This window comes from Chenopodium quinoa, unplaced genomic scaffold (assembly GCF_001683475.1).
Source record: "Chenopodium quinoa cultivar QQ74 unplaced genomic scaffold, ASM168347v1, whole genome shotgun sequence".
Lineage (NCBI taxonomy): Eukaryota > Viridiplantae > Streptophyta > Magnoliopsida > Caryophyllales > Amaranthaceae > Chenopodium > Chenopodium quinoa.
The window spans coordinates 252,736-270,998 of record NW_018744348.1 but is presented as its reverse complement, the minus strand read 5'-3'; the positions used below and the strand labels follow the sequence as shown (position 1 = coordinate 270,998).

At 34.1% G+C, this 18,263-nt stretch overlaps 2 protein-coding genes across 2 annotated transcripts; one reads left to right on the top strand and one right to left on the bottom strand.

The window, feature by feature from the left end:
- Positions 1 to 7,346: 7,346 nt before the first annotated feature.
- LOC110696279 (proteasome subunit beta type-6-like) lies at positions 7,347 to 14,419 on the bottom strand. The gene is made up of 8 exons (XM_021873560.1): positions 14,130 to 14,419; positions 13,869 to 13,945; positions 12,001 to 12,056; positions 10,524 to 10,596; positions 9,456 to 9,567; positions 8,701 to 8,774; positions 7,828 to 7,902; positions 7,347 to 7,701 (listed from the first exon to the last, which is right to left on the bottom strand). The coding sequence occupies exons 1-8, from the start codon at positions 14,233 to 14,235 to the stop codon at positions 7,564 to 7,566; spliced, it is 711 nt and encodes a 236-aa protein (XP_021729252.1). The 5' UTR covers positions 14,236 to 14,419; the 3' UTR covers positions 7,347 to 7,563.
- A 2,322-nt stretch (positions 14,420 to 16,741) lies between these two features.
- On the top strand, positions 16,742 to 17,176 carry LOC110696339 (ethylene-responsive transcription factor CRF4-like). Its single transcript, XM_021873631.1, has one exon. It carries the CDS (start codon positions 16,742 to 16,744, stop codon positions 17,174 to 17,176), a length of 435 nt encoding a protein of 144 aa, XP_021729323.1.
- The last annotated feature ends 1,087 nt before the right edge of the window (positions 17,177 to 18,263 follow it).

Genomic DNA, 18,263 nt, shown 5'->3' with positions numbered 1-18,263 from the left:
TGGGCCCAAACATTTAGCCCCACGCGTGATGTGTGAACGAGATCACACAAAGTTTGGATATCACGCGGTATAAGCGTAATAAAAGCTGAGAGGTTGTCATGTGAGCCGAAATGACTTTTAGGCGTACCTGAGGGCTAAATCGAGCTCCAAGCATACCCGAGAGCTAAAAGGAGCCCCAAGCGACTTGCAAGGTACTAGTCCCAAGCAATGTCGTTAAGGATATTCTATCTACTTAAGCTAAGTTATCGTGAAATAGTTTGAGAGGTAAACATGATGACAGATGAAGATTTGCAGGTGGCTGAGATTATAGTATTATGAGAGGCAAGCCTTACGCCTATCTGAGAGCCTGACTTGTCTTGTTTTTCGGCTAAGGTTATCAATGAGAGTTAAGTGATGGTGATTAAATGTCCATACTCTTATAAGTGGGCATAATTTGTCATAAGCCAAAGACACTTGGGCTTGAGTAATTAAGTAATAAGACCATTTAGCTTTAAGATTTGATGTAGGCCAATACAGAAACAAACAAACCTCATGGCCTTCAGGTCGTAAGGTTAGTAACAAGAAGTGAACAACCAAATAAACAGTTAAGTTAGTCGTACCCCTTGAAACAAATTACTAAAATAACAGTACTCCGTATTTATATGAAGAGTAACAAAGCAAATTCATCAGCATCTCAATAGTTTCAGAATCACATAAAAGTATACGAGAGAAACTTAGCTAACATAGTCACACATATTACCATCTTAGCTAGATTTAAATCTTGATTTTTTTTTATCCACATTTATATATAAATACATATAGGTATTATACTGCAGAATAAACAAATAAATAAATAAAATAAAAAAATAAAAAAATAAACCAAAATAATTAAGTTAGTCTTGTCATTTTTTTTTTTTTGGAAAATAGTCTTGTCATTATATTCTAATATGCCCATAATTAAAAACATTAACATGTCATTTAATGCATAATAAAAATGAAATTATTCAAAGTGTCATCCGGGGCAAAGCCCGAGGCCACACACTAATTTTGAATGAAAAGTGAGGTTGGTTAGTAGCAAAATATTTCATATATTAGTCAAATAGGTGAGAATCACAGGAATCAAAGATTGAGTGATTCTTTGCCATCACAAACTAGCCGAGCAAGTGAGCAATACCATTAAGAATACAATACACAAATACATTAATTATTCTATTTACACTACATAATATGGGGAATTAAAAATTAAATAGCTAACCTGATCAGTATGCAACTTGATCAGAAATCACTATCATAGTCATCTTGTTTACCACATACAATCTTGTAAATTGCTTAACATCAGGATCTTGTTCTGTTTCTTTGAGTATTAAGCTGCTCGTACCATGTAGGTATTGTTAGGATTAAAGTTTGTGTTATTTGACTCGATTTCACTAGTGGATCTAATAATGTACACAGTACACATTACAGCTGCATATCAAATACTACCTCTGTTAATTTTTATTTGCAACTTTGGTATATTATTTGTGAGAATATAAAATAATCCAAAGTTGCACATAAAAATTAACGGAGGTAGTATATGATTTATTTTTTTTTCAGAAACAGTACGAAGCCTAGTGGTTCAGAAACGAAATGAACCCCATGGACCTTGTAGTCATAAGAATGATAACAGCATGCAACTAACTAGTTGGGTTAATTAGTCCTACCCATCGAATCAAAGTACTAGAATGACAGCATTAGTATGAAAAAATAACAAAGCGAATTCATCAGCATCTCAACTGTTTCATAATCACACAAGAGTGCATGTTGAAAACTTAGCAAACATTGTGACATAATCTAATACAATCTACCCGGAAAAGAAGAAAAAAGGAAAGATTGCAAGAACATTTGGATAGTAGTCAAGTAGTGTATTAATTAATTACTAGTAATACAAAAGTAAAACATTATAATTGTCTGATGAGATAATAATGGCTGGCTAGTAGCAACTTTGTCTTCAAAATATATAGTGAGTCAGGGTCCTTGATTTAGATATGGGTACAAGATTTCTGGACACCATTTCCTTCTTGAGAAAAACCAGAGCATCAATCTATTAAAAAATTAAACAAAAATAACGATAACATTAACAATAACGATAACAATAACAATAATAATAAAATAACAAAATTAAAAGAACAAAAAACATAAGAGCATCACTAACAATGTTGATTTATATGCAATATTCAACAAGTGATACAGAACCAGCCAACCTGGTGGTCAGGTAAGTAACAAGAAGTATATAAACAGTTGAGTTAGTCGTACCCTTGAAGCAAATTACTAGAATAGCAACATTACTATGAAGAGTAACAAAGCAAATACATCGGCATCTCAAATAGTTTCAGAATGACATAAAAGTACATGAGAGAAACTTAGCTAACGTAGTTTTATAATTTCAATTTAATCAAAAAAGAAATGCAATGAACTTTGAATAGTGTCATAAAACAATAGTATAAGTTTTTGGTGGGAGAAAAGCAGCAACTGTGCCTTGAGGAAACATGTACGAGTAGGTCAAAACTGCTGAGGCAGGGTCCTTTGACTGAGATATAAGCCTAAAAGTATCTGGAAATGAAATTTGTGACCGAAAAGAACAAGAAATGATTACATGAATTGGTAATTTGCAACTCTCTTCAAAGTACCATTATAATTTATAAACATATAGATATAAAACAATAGAAGATCACTTCTTAAGGGTTTATTAGCAGCAGCTTATTCAAGTCACCAGACAGTAAAATCAACCCGTCAGAAGAAGTCGTTTCATCAATGGAATAAGAAAACATCTTGAATGATAAGTGAGGTTGGTTGGTTAGTAGCATATCTAATAATGTAAACATTACACAACACAACTGCATATCCAATATGAGGTTTTTTTCAGAAACAGTGTGTGGTCTACTGGTTCAGAAACGAAACGAACCCCATGGGCCTTCAGGTTGTAAGAATGATAACAGCAAGCAAATAATGAGTTGGGTTAGTCTTACCCATTGAAGCAAATTACTACAATGATTGAATTCATTAGTGTGAAGAATTATAAAGTAAATTCATCAGCATCTCAACTGTTTCATAATCACACAAGAGTGCATGAGAAAAACTTTATGACATAATCTCATACAATATTACAATCTACCCGGAAAAGAAGAAAAATGAAAAGATTGCACCAACATTTCCGTCTTCAAAAATAGCGAGTCAGGTTCCTTGATAGAGATATAAGTACAAGATTCCTGGACACCATTTCCTTCATGAGAAAAACCAGAGCATCAATACATAAAAATTAAAAACAAGATTCTCAATTCACTCCCAAATATTATAATAAGAACATCACTTAAAATGGTGACAATGTTGTTAGTTTAATTAGTAGTATGTCACAAGGCTATATAATTAATCCATCTCAAGAACCCATTTCATCATAGATTCGTGATTTTGTAGGAGTTACAACAGCAATGCAATCCTTAAGTCTAGAAATACACTAATTATTTGATATATAAATGGAAGGAATGTGTTGAATGTGGGGCCAGTCCTCTCCGGTTGATTCTTGGCATCTTTCTTTCAGCCGTGCTAAACAATATCTGATTTGAAGTTGTCTAAGAGAGGTGAGTTTGGACATCCAATTCGGCATTGATTCCACTTTTTCGCAACACCAAATAATTGTCCAAGATTAGCCAAGTTATAATTGTCCCTTGCCCAACTTGGCATTGATATCCCTCCATACTAAAGGTCTTGAGATTAGAATGTGGCTGCAACTTTTCCATCACTGATTCTTCATACTCCTTTCTTCCATTCTTAGTGAAATTAAAGAACACTTCTTTCAGATGTTCCTTGTTCACCAGGCACCCATCTTCCTTTCCACCATTTATTTTATAACCTGTCTTCATATATCGAACCATGATCACAAGAATACCTTTCAGGTTACTTAGAGCTTTTAGATCTTCCAATCCTTCAAGTAAGCTGTTCTTACTTGAACTCATGTCTCCCAACACAAACTCATTAATAGTGTGGAGCCAACTCAGCTTACACATGCCCCTTGTTCTTCCAATCCCCATTCATGCTTTCCACTCTACAAATCTCCTTTCCCACAACTTGTTGAGCAAGATCATGCATTAAATCATGTATCTTACATGACCTAATATTACCATCTTCATCTTCGCTCACATCTTGGAAGAAACATCTCCGCAACAAGATTGAGAAATATTCCTCGCCAAGATCTTCTAGGCTCTGATGATCATCCAATGGGATGTAGCCATGTGCCATCCAAAGCCTTATCAATGTATCCTTCTTCATCACATAATCTTTGGGGAAAATTGCACAGTAGCTAAAGCAACTCTTTAATGGAGATTCAAGCTTATAGTAACTAAGCTTCAATATAGACATGATGCTATTTTGGCTTTCTTTAACTTTTGCTAATCCCATCTTCTGAATTGAAAGCCACTTTTGTTTATCCTGGCCATAGAGAAGACTTCCCACCACTCTAATTGCAAGAGGGACGTTAGCACATTCCTCTACAATATCTTCTCCAATTTTGACCAAGTCTTCAGGAAGGTCTAAGAGATGTGATCCAAATGCTACTTTTCTAAATAAACACCATGAATTTTCCTTCGACAAGCCTTGCAGATTCGTAAAAAGCTTCCTTGAGTTGTTCAATAAAGCGCTGATCTTGGTCAGACAACTCTTGCTTGGACTCATCAGCATCCTTAAGCACAGCTTTGATTCTTATGACTGTGTCACGAAGTTGATCGAGTTTAGCGATGGAGCAGATTTTTTTGACCTGATCACAATCCAGCGCTGCAAGGAAAGTTTCAGCAACAGAAAGGATTGTTCCAACGTCCATTTTTGATTTGATTGCAGAAATTTGTGTGAGAAAATGGTGAAAATGGGGTGATAACAAAGACCATTCAAGTATTGTACTCCGTATATCATTAATGATCCGTACGATAATTGGTGAAATAATAAAGTCACTCACCACCCATGTTGCCTTTTCATTTTCACACTAGTGATATTACTGATCAATGGTGACAGTTTTATCAGTATTCAGTAAGTTGTAATTTCTTTCAACTTTCACTTTTAATAGGTTCATAGAATTTTAGCCTACCCAATTGATGGCCAATTAACCAGATTGGTAAATAAAAAAAATCCTTAGCGACAATTTGGTAAAAAAACTTACTCCGGCGATAATTTGGTAAAAAAAACTAACCTTAAACGACAATTTGGTAAATAAAATAATCCCAGGCGACAATTAACCCAAAAAATACAAAAATTTCCGATAAATTACTTGCGAATGCTTAATATAGTTCGTTTTTCTTGTTATTTTACCAACCCTTTTTTACGGAAATAATAATTTGAAGAAAAAAACGTTAAGTATCAATTTTCACTTAAGTTTCATACCTCTTATTAATGAATTTTTTTTAAAAAGGGGTTGGAAATAAAAAGGGATGACATGTAAATTCAAAATTTTAAATGGAAAAAATAAATTTAAGAACACAAAAACAAATTAAAATAGGATTTTTAAAGAGTTTGTCGGGAAAAAATAGATTTTTTGGTCTAAATGTCGCCGGAGTTTATTATTTTTACCAAATTGTCGCATATTGTTAGTTTTTTTTTACCAAGTTGTACGTCGCCGGAGTAAGTTTTTTTACCAAATTATCGCTACAGGTCTATTTTATTTACCAATCTGGTCAATTGGCCCCCAATTGATATATGTGAAACAATAATGAATTAATTAATGATACATATTGATTTTATAAAAATATCAATTATAACAAAATGAACATATTATACAATTGGCAAATGCTAAAAAACGCCTCGGGGACGTTAAATAAGCTAGCTTAAAATAAAAAGATTAAATAAAAATAAACAATAATTACACCGATCGACGCGTGATTTTATCATGCATTCCCAAATTAATACTTCGTACAACTTTAAGTAGTGTTTAAAATGTTTATACAAAGCCCGGGAGACGTATATTAGCGAGATCTTATACAATATAACACTAAATATAATAGTTTGTATAAGAAAATTCTAATAATAAGTGAATCTTGCAAGAAATTACTGGAAAGTATCAATTAAAAAATGACGGGAGCAAACTTTCAATGGGATTTCAAGAACATATCTTTTCCACATCTCAATTATGTCCTCACTGACCCAGCGAGCAAACTTGTTGTTTTGCCCCATCAATTATTCAAGATTTCACACCACGTTTTGTAAGCATGTTTTATGAACCACATGCAATTGTACAAGGTAGACCAACCTTACTATAAATTATTTTGGTTCTTTCTGAAATTACTCATTGAATAGATGCATTTTCTTTTGTAATTTGTATAGTTTTTGGTATACTTTTGTAGGCATGTTTTAGAACTTTCAACCTACCCACCCCCATCCTCTAACCCGAAACCCCTCTCCTGACTACCGTGATTGGCCAACCACGTTAAGCCTCAAAACCGGCCAACCTCCTCAACCCCAACCCATAAAGACGGCTAGCCAGCCCACCCAAAACCTTTGAAACCTCCCCCTCCCTTCCCCCACTTCAAATCTAACACCCTTAGGTGATATCGAGGTGGGGAAGGAGAGGGGTTGTTTTCAAGGATTGGGGAAGGAAGTGGGTTGTTTTCCAAGGTGGGGAAAGGCAGGGGAAGGGAAGGAGGGCGGTTTTCGACATGGGGTAAGGGTGGTCGGTCGTATCCGCATGGGGAGGGGAGGGAAGTTTTTCCGGTAGGGCTAAAGTTGGGGTGGTCTGATGGAAGAAGGAGAGGGGGCTAGGGTTTTCTGATATTTTTTTTTAAGAAAACAAACTTTTTGTGTACTAATCAGTAATCACTGCTTGATGAGTGTCAAGTAACCTAATATAAAAGATTATTGACTAATTTAGGATAACTAGCAGAAAACACACTCTAAAGTTAAAACTATTCTAGAATAATAAAAAGTTGGGATTATTAAAACCAAAGTTTTCTAAAACCATGATGTTTGTGATATATAGAGTATTCCTTATTATCCATATTAACTTGGACATGGTTTATAAAATAATACCGAATATATGTTGAAGATTTAATATTATCTTTCTTCAAAAAAAAAAAAAAAAAAAAAAAAAAAAAAAAAAAAAAAAAAAACTAAAATATTATTAACTTGGACATGATGATTTATAAAATATTAGGGAGTATATTTAAAAGCTTTAATTTGATATGATCTTTCTTCAAAAAAAACATATCATATTTTCTAGTATGAATACCTTAAAGAAAAAGGAAAGAAAAGAAACTATATTGTTTATGTTTCTTACTCTGGTTTGATATGCATAGCCTAACCCCATGCCTAGTGGACGTAAAAAGTAAAAGTAATTCTTTAAAGAGGGAGAGACATTCATGCATATAAGAGCTTCCCATTTCCAAAACAAAGGGTTATACCCAAAAGCTAAGGCCACCAAATTGGATGAATGTTTGCTTCCAAACCCTTTGAACAAATCTAAAGCTGTTAGGGCTGAATACTACAAACACTGTTCTTTTGCGACTTCAAACTGTCAACCCAAACATTTAGGCATTCGAAATTTTAAGTTTGCATGAATGTTTAAAGCTAGGTCTATTCGGTGGTCATTGGCTCAGGGCTTGCAGCAGTTCCCCAAATATCCAACAAGGAATCTTGTGGCGCCAATTCTTCGTGCCACAGTGGAAGTTGGTCACCTGGGTAGAAATTTCTGGTCACTCCCTCTTCATTGATCTGAAACAATACAATCAGAGTTCAATTTCATTAGCATTGTGAATTTGTGATGAGATTACATGGGACACTGTACTCAACCAGCAGAAAATGAATGCAAGAGAGAGGAAAATAGGAAAGAGGTCTTACAATGACAGTTCGAACGACACCACCACTGGCACCATCTCGGGCAATGGCAAGGGAGACTGCTTTCTTCACTAGATCCTGAAATGATTGACAGAATTTATTAAGAAATAGCAAAATAGTTGGCTCTTCATAGTACAGCATATGCTAGCTACATCTCGGATTTAAAGGGGAAAGAACAGGGGAAATCATTTGATATGATGCAATTGATCAGTTTTTAACAAACTATTAAATAAGACAGTTTAATCGTCATAACAACCTTGTAGGTGTGTTGTCCAAGGGGAGAGAAATTGGGATAGAGTCACATGATTACCATGATTCACGAAAGTGGTCTTATGATGGTAAGACGACACAAATGTTTCTTTCCGTTTTTAGACTATATTAAGAATGAAAATATTGACAATTTCCAAGGAATAGATGAAGTATGCACATATACAACCAAAGCAATGAGATGCAAAATGGAGTTGGAATGAAGTAAGCAAAGCATTCTTACTCTCTTAGCCTTCTTGTTTAAACTTACATTGACTTATTCCAGACACTCAACTAAGGGTCTGTTTGTTTCATCTTATTTAAACTTACATTCACTTATTCTAGACAAAATAAGTTGAGATAAGTGCAACAAATATTATACCGGTACATATATAAGTTCTGATAAAATAATTTATTTATTTTTATCTCACAAAATAATTTCAGATAAGTTAAAATAACTTAAGACAAAATAGGCAGAAACAAACAGAGCATAAATTATCATCCAAGTATTATTCAAAGAACAGCACTACCAAGTACCAAGTATATCCAGATCAGTAAAAGGCCAAGCTCTAACTTGTTTCCTCAATGCAGGTAACACAGATATGAATGTAGCACAACAATTCAAAGTACCTCAGCTTCCTCCTTGGTCATTCCATCTTTCCATGCTTGATCAAGGAATCCATACAAATACGAGGAGCCAGATCCTGTAAGAGAATGCTTTAGCAAGTTAAGCATATGCATGACTATAGGGCAGCATAAAACTTATAAGAACATGGACATGTTTGACATGTTTTAAAACCTAACTTTCTCAGAACCTTCCTTGGGAAACTCGCCACTCAATTAAGGGAAATAAACCGAAGTTACAGCAAGGATAAACCTACATTAATCACATCATCATCCATCCCTTAGTAATTCAACTATACTAAAGCCATCCAACAAACACAATTTGAATATCCAAGACTTCCAACAAATCACAATGACACATCCTTCAGCATAGCAACTTCTGCTAACTAGATCTATTACTGTTCCAGTGTTCATGAAGAAACAATTGACTCTTATACACAGAAATCAAAATCTTATTGTAATCATCTTACTAGAATGGGGATGAGAGACAGATTCATGTGACCAAAATTTTGAATTATATCATAATGATCATGGCCACAATTATACACCCACAAATTCTTACACACAAAATTTGTCAATGCAAAAAACAGTTTAAACATTAATAAAAAAGAAATCCATGAACATGAATTACTAGTCTCAGGCAGCAGCAAATCAATCATTATGACAAGTGATACACCAACAAAAGTAATAATTAAGTATAAAAAAACTGGAAAAGTGTAAGCTCTGTCAAGCATGGAAGAGTTGGCTCAAAAAAGACATACCTCCAATGGAAAAAGGCTGTTCAATGATTGTTCCACCAAGTGGAATTCCAAATATTTTACCTCCTTCATATTTGTCCCATCCTCCAACAATCATGCCTGTTTGTAGCATGTCCTGTAGAAGTTCAAAAAACATTTTGTTTATTATGGAGCAACAGAGCAAGAGCAATCTAAAAAGTTTTGATGCATGATAAGACAAATGATAAATATTATGGACAGGAAACAAAAAAGTCACAAGCAGATAAAAGGCATAGTAACATCCATTGCCCGGGTTTAAATAGAAACAATCAGAAACAATATAGAATACTATGAAATTTGCATATAATCTAAGTTAAAAAAAGAGAGAAGAGGATGATATGAAAATATCCCCTATAATTTCATAATATATGTTCTTTCATACTTTACTGAAGATAAAGCAAAGAGCCTAGATACATAGTATGATAAACCTATTAGAGAAGAAGTTTCCTTTTCAGTTATGCACTTTATCCTTTTCCTTTCATAGGGTTTTTAAGAGATTTACACAAGAATAAAACTAGATAGAAAATAAAAAATTAAAACAAGGTGTACTTTCTGGTTATTGTAGCCAGCAGCTCAGGAATAAAAACCTACTTTCATCCGAATTAGAACCACCAATCCAGCATTTGGTAATATCTTCATGAATTTCTTATGTATACCGATATCCAATTTTAGTTGGTTAACGTTATAATTTATACATCACCAGCTGAAAATCCAAGTAATAGAAAAAATAAATTCCCTCTAAACTCCCCAATCGAGATCTGCCTTAACACACACACACACACATTAATTATCAGGTGAAAGAGAAAAGGGGGGGAAAGGAAAATGCATTCCAATATCATGCTCAAGGGAACTCAAAGTGTACAGTTTACACAAGGTTATCAGTCTTGTCACTACATAGACAAGATTGGCAGAGAAGCTCGATTTGATGACTCAAATAAAATTCAAAAAAGGTAGACTAAGAGTTGAAATGACCAGTCAGAGTATACTCAATACAAAGTATGACAATGCGAATAGGACACATGCAAATCATACAAACTATAAAATAAAAGAAACCTTATTTCCATATGATAATAGTCTGACAAGATTAGCAGCAACTTTGACAGTAGCAGGCTGTCCCAACTGTATCCTGTAATAGAGAATTTTAAGAAACATAAGATAAAAAGAAAGAAAGGAAAAGATGGGTGAAAGGACTCACATTAAATATTAATATTATGTTAAATCTGTGACAGTGTGACACCCACTTAATTTCATTATTACTTATCCATTAAGATAAACAATTTCGTTATTACTCTAATGGAAGTTCTAATCTACATCATGCAACAAGAGTTTTAATTACCCTTGATCCCCATCAAACAAAACGAGAAAAATTATATAGGAATTTAGGAAGATTAGGAGACATAACAGGAAAGTAGCAGACGCTCTTTATTGGCGGATTAATTGTTGCGTGAGTTGGAATTTGGTGAACCAAAGATACTACTCTTAAGGGCTTTAGGATACTATAATTATTGTTCATGTTATTTCCTTTCGTATTCCAGTTGAGCTAACAAAGCCAAAATTAACAATATTTAAGCAATGGATTATAAGAAGATCAAGAAAAATGCCTCTATAGATTAAAGGTAAGGGTGCATACATCAGATTTCCATCACCCCCACCCCACAAAAGTGGGAGCCTCACTTGAAAAACTAGGGATTATTTTACTATACAACAGAAAAATTGAAGCCTTAATCCCACAGGGTGATTATTTTATTTGCACATTACAGAGAGTATCAAATATGTGGCTCACTCTTCTGCAGTGCATAATATGGCCTTCATGTTTAGGTCCATGTGTCGAAAGACTCAAAAGTCAAAACCACGTAATCATTTGTTGTTGGGGGGGGGGGGGGTCTAAAACTTTCCTCAATAAGATGAGGTTATTTAGCTCAACTCTTCAATATCTCACCAATATCACTTGTATGAAACCAGTCATCACAAATAAAAGGTACCCTTATAGCACGAGAATGATTAACAGCACAGCACCGTAGGAATTTAATTTGATTCATAAAATAGATCCTTCCCTAAGCTAAAAACCTATGTTTAAAAATTTTAAAGCATTGCTTGCAATGATTGACAACAGTTGGAGTCACGGCAATTCTAAAATTCAGAATTGCAGATACTCAATTAGCAATGGGAAACGAGCAAGAGCCTTTGCATAAACATGATATATTTGCATAAAATGATATCTCCCGTTACAGAAGTGTCAGGAGCCTTGGGCATAGGCAGAAAAAGGAAACTGAAAGATCACTCGTCAAAAGCAAGAGAGATAATAGCACTTTCACTATGACAATAGGGAATGCAAATACTCCACTTCTAAAAGCATCCCACAAGTATAATATATTAACACCATCCACAAAGCTTAAAAATTATATTATTGGCATAATATGCTAGCCAATAGAAAAGGAAACCATTGATGAAGTTCAAAAATTCCTAATTACCAAGACCTCAATTACCACAAACAATAGCATAAAGCTAAAAGTTGAATTAGTAGCCTTACGTGTGCTGATGAAGAAAATATCTTACATAATCAGATACAATCTGGGAGTCTGCAGCCTGCAAATTGCCCATACTTACATCAGTGAATTAACACGTCAGCAACATCAATGCATCTTCTATCTACACTCATTGCTTTGGGATACATAATAGTAATACTAGACACTAGCTACAATTCATACAAACCAAGGAATAGCTAAGTTTGGAATTAAACACATATATTAGCACATAGTGAATGACATCCCCTTATTTTCTTTTCATATTTTTTTATAATTTATTACGGAACAGAGAAAATAACACAGTTCAAGTTCTCTACACATCAGGAGTACAAAAGCATTTAAAAGTTCATTCAGCTATAACTGAATAACCAACACACTCTCCAAAAGCTAAAACTCCAAGAGACTACACAGAAGGAAAACAATTCTCTGGTATCGCTGCTTATCTGTGACTGTGAGTACTAAAACATTCTTACTCCTTGGCTCCGTCATAGTTTAATAAAATACCTTCTAAGCGGAAACAGAAAAGAGAACTACTGCAGTAGTGCAATGCTAAAGCAGAAAGATGACACCATATAAAATCTACACCATAAACTATTATAACATATATTCACTCATTCTTTGAAGGGCTTAAAACTAAGCTTATACTCCAAAACAGGTTTCGAACACATACTTTTGGAACATCCACATTCCTTTTACTCACATGATATACGAAAATAAACTGTATTGGACATCCAAAACATGGAAGGAGAGGCCCCAACACCCTTACACCTTAATTACCCCTATATTTTTAAAACTAAACTGTATTGGATATCCAAAACTCATTTTGAACCAGCACCCACCAATATGAAAGCACCACCATTACACAAATGATATACTCCAAGAAATGACATCTGAGAAAATGTTCACAGTAGCCCCAAGAACACTACCTTTACCCTGCAGTCACTTACCCACCCCAGTCTAAACAATCAATAAATCAATCAAAGCCTTAATCCCATAAGTGGAGTTGGCTACATGAACCAAAAGTGATTATTCTACAGTCATCCACAAAAATCTTCCTCCCCACCCCCAGTCTAAACAAAATAAGAAAAATTGAACATCTTGATTAAGACACAAAAGTCTTTCTAACAAAAAAATCACACCCTCCACCATGTTTACATTACCATAGGAAATATCAGACAGCTAGCTGGCATAATAAAAAATAAACTGACTAAACATCCACAAAGTTAATACTCATCTTACTAATAGTCAACAACATTTCAACATTCACAAGATGATTTTGGAGACCATAACTACGCGTTTGGTATGAAGAAGCGGGAGGGAAAAAAAGAGTTACAATCTCAAATTTTGCCTGATCCGCCTTTCTACCAGCAATATAATATACAGGGAGTTTGAACGGCATAGTCAATTACTCAATAGTCATAAAACTGAAACAAAAGTTCAGTATCCACAAAAGCCAATACAAGAAAGCCACACAGCTTAAACAAACCTACCATACATACTCGAATATCAAACCATTTCCATTTAAAAGTAAGCGTATGATGTAATCTAAAATCATCCCACAAGTAAACAGCACATCCAATATTCCTGTTACCATGTACAGAACAATAAGCAACATACCCAAGAGCTTATAAGTCTTAACAAAAATCACATCGGATAAACAACAGTGCCACAAAACTTTCCCAGTAAATTCAGTCAATTGACGAACATTTATCCACTAGAACCCTAGAAATGTCCTCCAAATGTAAGCATTGCAAAGAATACAACTCCGATGTAGGGAAAAAGCATATGATACATTAAACAGAAAATATAAACAAGCTAATATTATATACAAGAATCAAAATTTAAACAAAAAGTTTAATTAAAATGGCATTACCGATCCAGAACGACAAACATAAACATTATCAGTAAGTTGAGTGATCTTGTCCGATGCACGATTCGCAACATAAACACCTGCAAAATACAGCAGAAAAAATCAAGCTCATAATTGATTTCGATAAAACCCTAGAATCAATAACCTCAAATTTTGTTACAACCCCAAATTCAAAATCAAATAAAACCCAATTAAATTGATGCAAAATGAAGATTTGGGCAAGTGATAAATCGTGAAAATAATCGCCGGAAACGTAGTAATTACCAGTGCTAGTACGAGAATCGGCGCCGAGAATAACACCGTCTTTGTAAGTGACACCAATAATGGTGGTTCCCATGGAATGAGGGGAGTTGAGACCGAGATCCTCCATTTTTGTTTAAGGTTGAAGAGGAGAGAAAAACAAAGATTGATTAGCAGTGAAATTTGCGAATTGTGAAGGGGGGTAGTGAGAAAGGAGGAGAGTACAGATAAAGATTGCAGAGAACACTGACTTATTGAGCAAGGCACAAACGTATGAAAAAGCAAATGTGAGTACTTTTTAACTTTACTTTTTTATTTCTTGGATTAGCAGTTAATTTGATTTTATATACTCCATAATAACTAACTAGGGGTGAGCAAAAATTCCGGGTATCCGAAATTGGATTCGGAACCGGTTAGGAACCAGCGGGTCCAGAATCGGAATTGGACCCGGTGGTTCCGATTCTGGGTAATAAATTAAGGACCCGATTATAACTAATTTCAATTCCAATTCTCAACTTTTTGGAACCGGAACCGGTTGGGTACCTGGTTATCTAATACTCCCTCCGTTTTTAATACTTGCTCCATTTCTCCATGCGCGGAGTTTTAGGAGAAATTGGAGATTGTAATAAAATATAGAGGTAGTGGGGTAGTTGAGAAAATAAAAAATTGTAAAAAGCAAAAGTAGTGGAAGAATGGGAGGAGAGAGAGTATTATGTTGGGTTCACTAAGTGTGAGAAATGAATTAAATATTATAAAAACTTTCCAATTAAAAACAGTCATAAAAGGAAAGTGGAGCAAGTATTTAAAAAAGGAGGGAGTATATGCTAAAATAAATAAATTTTAAATAATAAAAATATGTTGAATGTATTTAATTTGTAAATTAAAAATGTATTATTAATACATAACATAAATACAAATAGCTTAATGCATATATAAATATAAGTATTAAACGCTAAAAATGAACCTAACTAAAATAAGAATTATAATTTGTATTATATTTTAACAATTACATACATAAGTAGGTATCGGGTGGTTTCAATACCAATTCCTAAATTTTAGGACCCGGTTGAACCAATTCCAATTCCGGATTCGAATTTTAGGACCCGATTCCAACCAATTCCAAGTCCGGGTCAATTATTATTAGTATTATGTGCACCATGGTGCACCTAAAAATATGGATTGATCCATCCTATTCGGAATTATCTTTGGAAAGTTGGTTATTTCGGAAATTGGTTCTTTTGACAACTTATACTTGAATTTCTATTCAAGAATGGTTTATGGTTTGGATAAATTATGATATATTAAAGTTAAATCTCTTCGAAAGCATGTTTAATTAAGTAAATTGATCTTACATGTCTAGCATTTGTATGTACTTAGCATTTTGGCTAATACATATTTGTTTTGTTTTGGCTTAGCCCTAGTTATTATTTTGATAAGTAGATAGGTGATGGCGATCAGACAACGTGAACTATATGCTGCATTGAGAATGATGGGCGGTGATCACCTAGTATAATTTAGTAAACATAGTATTAGTGGTGTAGCTACTTTGAAAGTGTAACAAACTATTATTATTACTAATATTATTAATGAAAGACAAGTACTATTTTCCGTTGCAAAACTTTGTTAAGCCTTGCGTAATCACGTGGCGGTAATACTCCCAAGTTACTCCCTAAAGTTGGATTATTATTGTTAATATTAGAGAGTAATTTCGAGGTGTTACCACTTGAGCTATACCTCCCTCTCAATGTATATATATATATATATATATATATATATATATATATATATATATTATATATATATATATATATATATATATATATTATTGGTTTAAATAAGAGTATTATATTCAATATGATTGTATATTGTTGTCAAATATGATCGTAAATTATTTAGGTAAATTTCATTTGTTGAACCATGAAATATATTCCTAAGATTTTATAGGAAATAATATACTATTAAATTTTCTTCATTTAGGATTACGATAATGAGCGGGAAAAATTTCAATGAGATAGCAACATGTCTCAAGTTTGCTTCTACTTCCATCTGTTATATTATGGATATAGATTTAATCAATCCAAAAAGATACATCAAAGTCAAAATTAGAGCTGTACATGTAATGTACTCCGTAAAAGTCTAATTGCTCGTTTTTTAAAAAAACAATACACTTATAAAGATTGAACAAAATACACTACAAAATACGAAATTTGTGTTATAGCTCGGACAATATATTAAGCTCCCAAATTTTTATTAATAAAAAAATTTTAAAACAAACAAAAAAATCAGTGACACATAATAATAGGCACCCATATTTTACATTTTTTAATTAAAAATTCTTTGTAACATACTCCTTGAAACATGTCACGAGTAGCTAATTTAAAAAACTGTTGTCTTCTTAATTCCTCCCATTAAAGGCTCTCTTCTCCAGTCTTCTCCCCTCCACCTCATTTACTTCTTCTACTCAGTTCACTCTCTCCTCCTTTATCAAATTAAAAAATCAACTCCGACCTCCATTTTAATAAAACCCCAATTATCCAGGTTATTTGTATCTTCATACTCTGCTACTTACTCAATAACCCCATTCAATCTTCCTTTTTGCATTTCAAGTGAACAAATCTATAAAACATCCTAAAATAATGACATCGGCTAAATACTCTGAGCATCAAAGTGTCACTACAAAGCTTCTCCATTTATCTTCCCCATATCCTTCCCCTAAAATCCTCAATATTTCAGTACGAGATGACGATGCTACTAACTCTTCCGGTGACGAAGATGACAGACCCACTAGTCGAACCCGAGTTGTAAAGCACATTTTTGAGATCCGATTTCAAATAACCCGGACTGAAATCCCAACCCAGCCGGCGTTCCAAGTGCAAGATTACCCGCAACCCCAGACAAGAATAATGAGGCAATATGGTAAGCGGGTTCAGAACGAGAATACCCGGAAATACAGAGGATTCCGGCAACGTCCTTGGGGGAAATACGTAGCGGAGATTCGATATCCGGAGAAACGTTCAGCGGTTTGGCTCGGAACATTTGATACAGGCATACAACCGAAGAAGCTGCCATGATTTACGACAAAGCAGCTCTCCTAATACGTGGGCCCCACGCTCAGACCAACTTTTACCTACCAACGGTGCCGGTAAACGGCGTGCCGTCACTTTCTGGGGAGATTGAGAAGAAGGATGAGGTGGCACCGAGGCTGTGTTCGACGTCCTCGGTTCTACTATGTCATCAAGGAGGAGATGACGTGGAGGAGATAAAAAATATAAACATGGAAGATATTGGATGTGGGCCATAGCAAGTAGTAGTACTCCCACCCAAAATAACACTAGCAGTATTTTGTTGGTGACCGGAAACCGAAAGATCATGTTTTGAGTTTACCAACGCAGGAGTTGGAAATATCATGGTTTTTTAATTAATGGATTGTTTAGTTACGATGACGCGCCTAAAACCATACTTCTGATTATACGTCGTCTGAATATGGTCGTCTCAAGAATAAAACGGCGATTTTGATTTGGAGGGTCTAGATTATCCACTCTCAACCAATTGTGAAGTTGATGATTATCTATTGTGACTTTGTGAGTCTGCAAGCTACTCGAAGATTAATCAACGATTTTTGGGGCCTGATTTTCACCTATTATTTAAATTACTGTAAGTAATTGTAAGGGGAATTTGTTCAAATAAATCTCCCCATAGCTAATGTTAGCGGGTAATTAAGAAATTGTTTAATGTAATTATCTTAATTATCGAAGTATTTGTTTTTATTATTTTTAGTACTGATAGGCTAGTAGTATATTGGTGAAGGTTTTAATTTGTTATTAATGATCACCACCCTATCCTCTTAGCTTTTTTAAGTGTTCTTCAAGTTAAGCTAGTAGTACTTACTGTTTGTTCAAAACCTTTATATGCTTAATTAAGTGGTGAATATATTATCGAATTTGTGTTTGTACTTACGAAGACATTTTTATTTTTTTGGTGTTCATTTCTACATGTAAGTTGATGGAAAAATAAAAATCATGTTGTATAGCTTAATTTAGGTCTGTTCAGTATAGTTCAATTTAGGTCTGTTCAGTTCAATTCAGAATACATAAGTGCAGTTATGTTTAGTTCATTTTGGTCAGGTTCCCCTTAGTTAAGCTCCTAATTTCCTTCTCT

Bases quoted from the DNA above. Each gene is read 5' to 3' on its own strand.
- LOC110696339 (XM_021873631.1), top strand. From the start codon at position 16,742: ATGACATCGGCTAAATACTCTGAGCATCAAAGTGTCACTACAAAGCTT.
- LOC110696279 (XM_021873560.1), bottom strand. From the start codon at position 14,235: ATGGAGGATCTCGGTCTCAACTCCCCTCATTCCATGGGAACCACCATT. The intron at 12,057-13,868 runs GTAATGCCATTT...GGCAATTTGCAG, and splicing joins ATGTTTGTCGTTCTGGATCG to GCTGCAGACTCCCAGATTGT. The intron at 10,597-12,000 runs GTAAGGCTACTA...TCTCTATTACAG, and splicing joins TATTTTCTTCATCAGCACAC to GATACAGTTGGGACAGCCTG.